This window comes from Cariama cristata, unplaced genomic scaffold, assembly GCF_000690535.1.
Source record: "Cariama cristata isolate BGI_N322 unplaced genomic scaffold, ASM69053v1 scaffold32324, whole genome shotgun sequence".
Classification (NCBI taxonomy): domain Eukaryota; kingdom Metazoa; phylum Chordata; class Aves; order Cariamiformes; family Cariamidae; genus Cariama; species Cariama cristata.
The window spans coordinates 373-7219 of record NW_009612847.1 but is presented as its reverse complement, the minus strand read 5'-3'; the positions used below and the strand labels follow the sequence as shown (position 1 = coordinate 7219).

At 52.8% G+C, this 6847-nt stretch overlaps 1 protein-coding gene across 1 annotated transcript in view; it reads right to left on the bottom strand.

Moving 5' to 3' along the window:
* The window catches only part of AES (amino-terminal enhancer of split), a gene marked incomplete at its 5' end in the record, with an annotated part of 6055 nt that extends 250 nt beyond the window's left edge, over positions 1 to 5805 (bottom strand). Inside the window, 4 exons of the mRNA XM_009698797.1 lie at positions 667 to 741; positions 2223 to 2285; positions 3858 to 3902; positions 5742 to 5805. Coding sequence (XP_009697099.1) covers positions 667 to 741; positions 2223 to 2285; positions 3858 to 3902; positions 5742 to 5805 — 247 coding nt within the window. The remainder of the gene's footprint in view (positions 1 to 666; positions 742 to 2222; positions 2286 to 3857; positions 3903 to 5741) is intronic.
* Between the last annotated feature and the right edge of the window lie 1042 nt (positions 5806 to 6847).

Here is a 6847-nt window from a genome sequence, read left to right as displayed (position 1 = left end):
CTGTAGAGAATGATGGACAGACAGGAAGACAGGAGAGGGATATTGTAATTTTGAGTGCACTTGGACCCCAACCCAAGGGCCTGGGCTGCCTAGACAGACTGTGTCAGCAGCCAAGCTTAAATCTGGGACCTCAGGGTCCTGGAGAGCACCACAGCCTGTGGTGGCGGGGGGGAGAAAAAAAGAGATTCTAGAGTCCTTGGGCTATGACAGCCTCAAGAAAAGACTCAACAGTGTGTCCCCAGCACTATACACAGCCCCTAGCCCACACAACATCTGGCCTCAGACTCTGGCACGCTCCAAGGATGCAGTTAAAGCCCTCCCGACCTTGACCAAGAACAGATGGTGTTTTCATGTCAAGGAGCTGCTGCAGCTCCTGCTCAAAACCAAAGCTACTCTCCTTGCACCATGCTGGGACACAGCAGTTTTTTTCTGTGCTCCTCTGCAAACCCATGCCCACGTTGTAACAAGTCTGGTCAAAACCAGCCCCATGCTGGCAGGGCCAGACCAGCACTCAGGGCCTCATCCCAGCAGGGCTGCAGCACTGCACATGGAGCAGCCTGCTCCCAGCACATCCCCAGGTCATGACTCCCCTGCCTGGTTCCTTCTCGAAGGCCAAAGACATGGACTCCCATCCCTCTGAACCCAAACTAAACATGCATCACATACACGGATGATGGAGTTCAGTTCTGGCGCCGTAACCTGCTTGGCTCTTTCAATGGCTCCCAGCACTTGCTGCTGATGCTGGTGTGGAAAGAACAGAGGAATTCAGGGTCATTTCTAGTATCACAGGGAAGGACAACAGGGACCCAGCCCTGCTGGGTCTGACACACACACGTACATTATCTCAGCTGCTAGCACCAAGATGTCAGGGCACAGAGGCAGGCTGGTTAACCCCACAGCTGGAGACACCTGCATGTACTTCATTTGTGACAATGACCTTACGCCACTGAGGCCCACAGTAGCGAGGAGCAGGGAAGGAGGTATGCTTGTCTCATTCCAGTTCCTCACGACAGGGTTAAGCAGGTTCCCTCTTACTCCCATCCTTGTCCTGCTCTACACAGGCCCAGCAATCCTTGGCCAGAAGGGCTCTAAGGTGGGCAATGGCTCTCACGCTGCCTCCCCTCTCCTACCTAGACCTGACACAGAGCGAGACCCGCTAACAAACAAAACAAGCCCTAAAATCAGAAGCTCCCCACTCCTTGGGACACATGCCGGGTTTCAACTGCAGCAGCTAGAAGATGCTGCTGTGGAAGAGCCCAGCATGGCTGCTCCAAACACGGGCAGGAAAAAACAGCTGTATTATGTACTCGAAAAAAATAAAGGACAACTGTACTTGCTCCTCTGAGAGCACAAGGTCTCCGAACACCAGGCTTGTCCACTGCAATCCAGCAAGTGGATTTTTTTTTCCATCTTGGCAGCAAGACAGAGTTGGGGAGGGGGAAGGGATTGCATTAAGATGCAAAAGGTTTAGTTGTGGCGTAGTTATTAGGCAGCTCTGATCTGAGCAGTAAGCCACTTTGTCTTCCCCAAGAATAGGTGGGTGGGAAAAAAACACAGCCTGTCCCCCAACCCCACAGCTAACAGACCAAGAAACACAGCCTCCGTCCCACAGCTAGTCCTCATCAGAAAACTAGTCACAAGAACAGCTGTGGAGTTTAGCCTCTGTGGGGTTGTGTGGGGAGACGGACAGATACCTCACTAGAGGTGCTTCATCTTCCTCCTGCCTCAGGCAGCAACTCCTAAGCCCTCCCAATTAATTTCTCAGGGGAGTGGGAGGAGCCCATCAGCTGCATTAATTAATGAGGCAGAGGAACCAAATCTCAAGGAGGAGCCATATGGAGGTATTTTTTTAAACACCCTCTTCCCCCAATTAGCCACCTGAAGTTCCCACTGCCTGTGCAGAAGCAGCCAATGACTCAGGAATCACAGGCAGGAGAGAACAGAGCCAATCTTTGTCCACAGCCGCCAATGACAGGGACAGACAGGCACATTAGCCACCACACAGCACCTGGGGGGGCTGCTCGAAGGCCTCCAGGCCAAACCTGTTTTGAAGGGCTCATCCCTGCACAGAGGCTGAGAGCAAGCGATAAGGTTTCCCAGACCAGGGGTGAGGAGCTGCCCATGCAGGGGGGCCATGGCACCTTACTGCCCCACAGCAGGATGGGGGCCTCCCCTCCCAATATGCCCCCGAGCCAGAGCCAAGGCCGAGCCGGAGGACTTACCTCTTGCGAAAGGTAGGGCAGAACCTGTGCACAAATCCCATTTAGCCTCTTGACGATTTCAGCCTAGAAGGTGGGAAGAATGGAGAGGAAGGGCATCAGGTGGCTTGGGACTGACCACCTTCAGCACCGGCTGCTCCACCTTCCCCCTCCCCAGGCAGGGCCTCAGCCCCCAAACAGCTCTAAGAAAACACATTCCCCCTGGAAAGATGCTGGCAGCATCCTGGTGCCATTGGGGGTCACCTTGCCCCCAAGGCCCCTCCCCACATAGTTAATGAATCAATGCTGCTGACTGGAAAGAGCAAGTTTTCAATATTCTCTTCCCTCTCCAGGTCTCTGATATTAATTTAATGAATTGGGAGCAACCAGAGAGGAAACTTATTATAGACCCAGGTGGGGATGTGTTGAATTACATTTGCCATGTGGACACAGACACACGTGCTGCCTCCACTAAGAGCCCCGCTCTGGCCTGGAGACTGGTCGCTCAGACTCCCCCTCCCCATAGGCAAACATTCGCCCACTGCCAGCCTCCCCACAGCTGAGCTGAGGGACTGGGTAACTTCTTCACTAGCCTCACACAAGCAGATGGCAAATTTTGGGGTGTTAAATACTCTCCTCCTGGGAAAAAGTAAAGCTATAAGCCTTTTGCAAATCACTTTCCAATGGAGCCAAAAGGAATACAGAGCCAAAGGGTTTAGGCATGCAGCAAAATCAGCTGAACGGGCCCCATCAGCATGACAGGGCAGTGGACTAGGCTGGGAGACAGTTCATGGGACAACAGTGAGGATGCGTGGCTCAGATCCTTTACCAATATGCAGGTTTTCCCAAGGAAGCCAGTCTCGTGGGCTCACCGACGAGGGCAATGGGATCGGAAGCACCAAGTGCCTTTGCGGGGAAGAGAATTGTGCTAAGAGGCTTATAACTGAGCCACGACGCGCACACAACTTTGTGACTGGAAGCTGAAGGTAGATAGAGTCAGGCTCAGAGGAGGCTCATGTTGTTAACAGCACAGGCAATTAGCCACTGGGGATAATTAACAACTTAACCACCAATGAGGGCAATGAACTAACTTATCCAGGCTGCAGCACAGTCTCCCTCACAAGGAGGCTTTTTTTAGAAGGTCTGCCATCATGTTACCTAATCACAGTCCACGAGAAGCGCTCTCTGGTCTGACTGCAGCAAGAGCCTGGGGGAAGCCAAAGGTGTGATCATGCTGACATGAAAAACAACAAGCCTTCCCAGGCACTGGGGAAGGCGGCGTGGCCAGGAACCCACCTGGAGCCTTGAAGGAGGGAGGGACCCAGGGTCATCTCCTGCCTTCCACCCCGGGTTTGCATCTGCTGACCGACTCTGAGCCACAGCTCCAGACCCTGCCCACACTGCCTTGTCTGGTGCTTAAATACCCATCCAGTCCCTGGGGAGAACCAGAGCATGCCCACAGCCCGGGGTGGGAGCCCTCAGTCCAGCACTGCGATCCTGAGAGGTGAGGAGTCCCTGCATTTCAAAGGCAGCTCTGACATTTTACAGACTCATGGCATTTCTAGTTCCTGAAATACCACTGAAGTGAGAGAGGGCAAAGCACAGCAGACAACCCACCCTCCCCAGGAATTAGAGCACTTGGAACTGCCTTCCCCCTACCTGTTTGTGCATTTCAATATTCAGCCCGTAGGACATCTCATAATACTGTAGAACGAGAGAGAAGAGAACAAAAGAAATTGTAAGTCAAGTGTCCACCAGGTAAAGTGGCTCCATACAGCAGTGCTGGGAACTACCACTGCTTTCCTAGCAAGGTCTTCTACAAAGGCTAGGCAAGGATGGAAGGAGAGAAGCAGCCAGCCCTAGGAAACAAAGACAGCAGGAGGCAAACACAGAGACCCTCTCCCAGTGTAAGGCAGAAGCAGCATGCCCACGCACTCCCTGCCCACCCTGCTCTAGCATCACACTGCTGCAGACCAAGACCTAGGAACTTGCCGATTGTGCCCCATGCAACACCATTCACAGACACCTTTCAGCACTGTGCATCAAGGTGAGAGTGAGTGATGCTGCTTCAAACCTGGAAAAAGGCTCAGGGCTCCAGACTTCCACATCCACAGCCAAAAGAGAGGCAGCCTGACTCTACAAGCTTTGTCTGGCCAATAACCTAAAGCCCACATGGCTGCTTCAGGAGCAAGGGGAAGAGATCACAACTGGGCTTCATCTAGCAAGTACCACATCCAGCTGCACACAGCTCCAGCTGTTTGGGAAAAAGCTATGTGGGGAAAAAAAAACCCAACACACAAAAAAACCCACCCAGAAAATCCCTGCACAGCAGCAACAGAGCAATCTATTGGCAGGAGAAGCTAATGCCTGACCCCTGGAAGACACTGTTTTAAGGCTGATGTTTGAGAGTTTAGAAATCTCCTCCCTCAGCTTGCAGGCTGCAATCCCAATTCTTCCAAAGGGAAGGAAAAAAATCCACATCTGCGCTCATTTAATTCAAGGAGAAGATCACTGGCATTTTGGGATCAACACCACAAGTCTAAGAAGCGCCCAGCTTGGTATCGCCATGATCTCAGTCTGCTCTAACACCGCTGCTGGCTCTCGAGCCTTCTTTACATTCTGAAGACTGAACAGGAAGCAGGAGCCCGACCCCCAAGCTGCTAATTGTGACTTATTCAAAAATCAGAGCAGCTGTAGCAGCTTTGCACATTGACAGAAACCCTCCTCTTCGCTTCCCATGACTCGCTGTGGTGGGGAGTGACAGCAGCTCTTTGCGACTCTAGCTCAGCCATGCAGATGAGGCAGGAGCTGCTGTGCCTGCAAAGCCTCAAGTGCTGCACAACAAGCAATAGCCCTTCCCCTCTGCTGCTGACGGTAACCTGAATCAATTCTGGTGACTGTCAGCATTAAGGAAAAAAATATATCTCAGCCACACCTGGAGATGAGAGTCTCCATGCAGGCTGCAAGGCCCAAGAAGCAATCATTTATCAGTGAGAATGGGGCAGGCTTCGCCATTACTAAAGAAGGAAAGCTGCAACCTTTTCTTGTCCTCAGCCCCAAGCACGCCTTGCACCCCACAGCCTCGGAGTCTGGGCAGTACAGGAGGATAGAGCGGCCAGTTCCCTTATTTCTGGTTTTAAAGTCCTAACTCTGCTCTGAAGAGCTGCTGTATTAATTTCTAAGTCTTATCTCTTCGTTCCAGGGCAGGTGCAGCAGCTGGCAAGCAGGCACCAGCTCATCTTTATGGACAGTATCACAACCTCCTGTTAACTCCTTGACAGGAAGGGAACAGACCACAGCCTTGCCTGGCATCCCTCCCCTCTGCTACAAGGGCTACTTCCCCACATTTCAACAATACACTGCATGCAGACAACACAAAATATAAAAAAAGCCCCATTTTCAGAAAAGCAAATGCCAGCATTGTCTAGAGACCTGCCGCTCCATGGGGCAAAGTCTCCCTGCCATGTAAAACCCAGGCATAGGCACCTGCTCACGGCTGGAGTCCCCACCCACATGCTCTCGGCTGCTGGGACCGGTTCTTACCATGACGTAGTGACGCTGCATCTCCGATTTCTCACTGGCTAGTTTGTCACATTCCAACTTCAAGCTGAAAAGCCAGAAAACAGTAAGAAAACCACAAACAGGAGGCGAGAAAGTTGATTGCCACAGAGCAGCTGCTTCCTGCGTGGCCCCTTCCTGGCAAGGCTGCCTTCTCGGACACCACCGTCCAGACTCCAAGGGGCAGTCAGAGCTGGGCCGTGCCGTGCTGGCACAGCGGCGACAGCAACAGAGCCCGCTCCTACCTCCCAGCTGGAGTCCCACCAACACGCATTCAGGGGAAGCGGAACAAGGCTATCCACGAGCTGGACACCGACCTCCTCTGGGCAAATCCTTTTGGCAGGAAGCAGAAAGCTGGGCAGAAGCAGAGGTGGCTGCCCAGGGAGGGGTTTGCCTTTCCTCAACTGATCGCTGGCAGCTGGGCATGGCTTCTAGCACGGGCCTGTCTGCAGCACTCAAGAGATGTTCCAATACAACTTCAAAACCGAAGCCAGATCTATTTCTGGATAGTGGGGGGCAGGCCCAAGTGCAGCACATTAGTCCAGAAGAAAGGATTTTTTTTCTCTCCCCTAGGTTCTTCACACCCTTCAGAGAAAGTGCTGCTGCTCCCAGTGTTTTATGAGACTCCAACTCACCAGTCTAGCAACTGCAGCCAGCATGTGCTGTGGTTTTAGGTTTCAAACAAGAAACAGCTTCACCTACACAAAACCTGCTTCTCCTCGAGCAGATTAAGCCCAAGGGGGTGGAGGGATAGCCTCCTTTCCTGTAGGCATGCTTCTTGGGCTCCCCTGCTGCCTCACTGGCACTGCCTAGAGGCATAGGGACACCAAGAAATAGCCATTTCCCAGCAGCTTTTCTGCTTGCTCCTGCCATAATGACACCACCGCAAACCTGTGACCTGGCTGCCCGGCGGAGCCCAGGCTGTAGGAAGGCAGATGGGGAAGACGCAGCTACATAGCATCGAGGCATGCGCCCCACCCGGCATCTTGCAGCCTGCTGGGCCATGGCAGTGGGCATCACCCAGTCCGTTTAACCCAAGTGCTTCACATTTATTTCAGACAAGCACACACACAAAGCAACAGATCGTCACA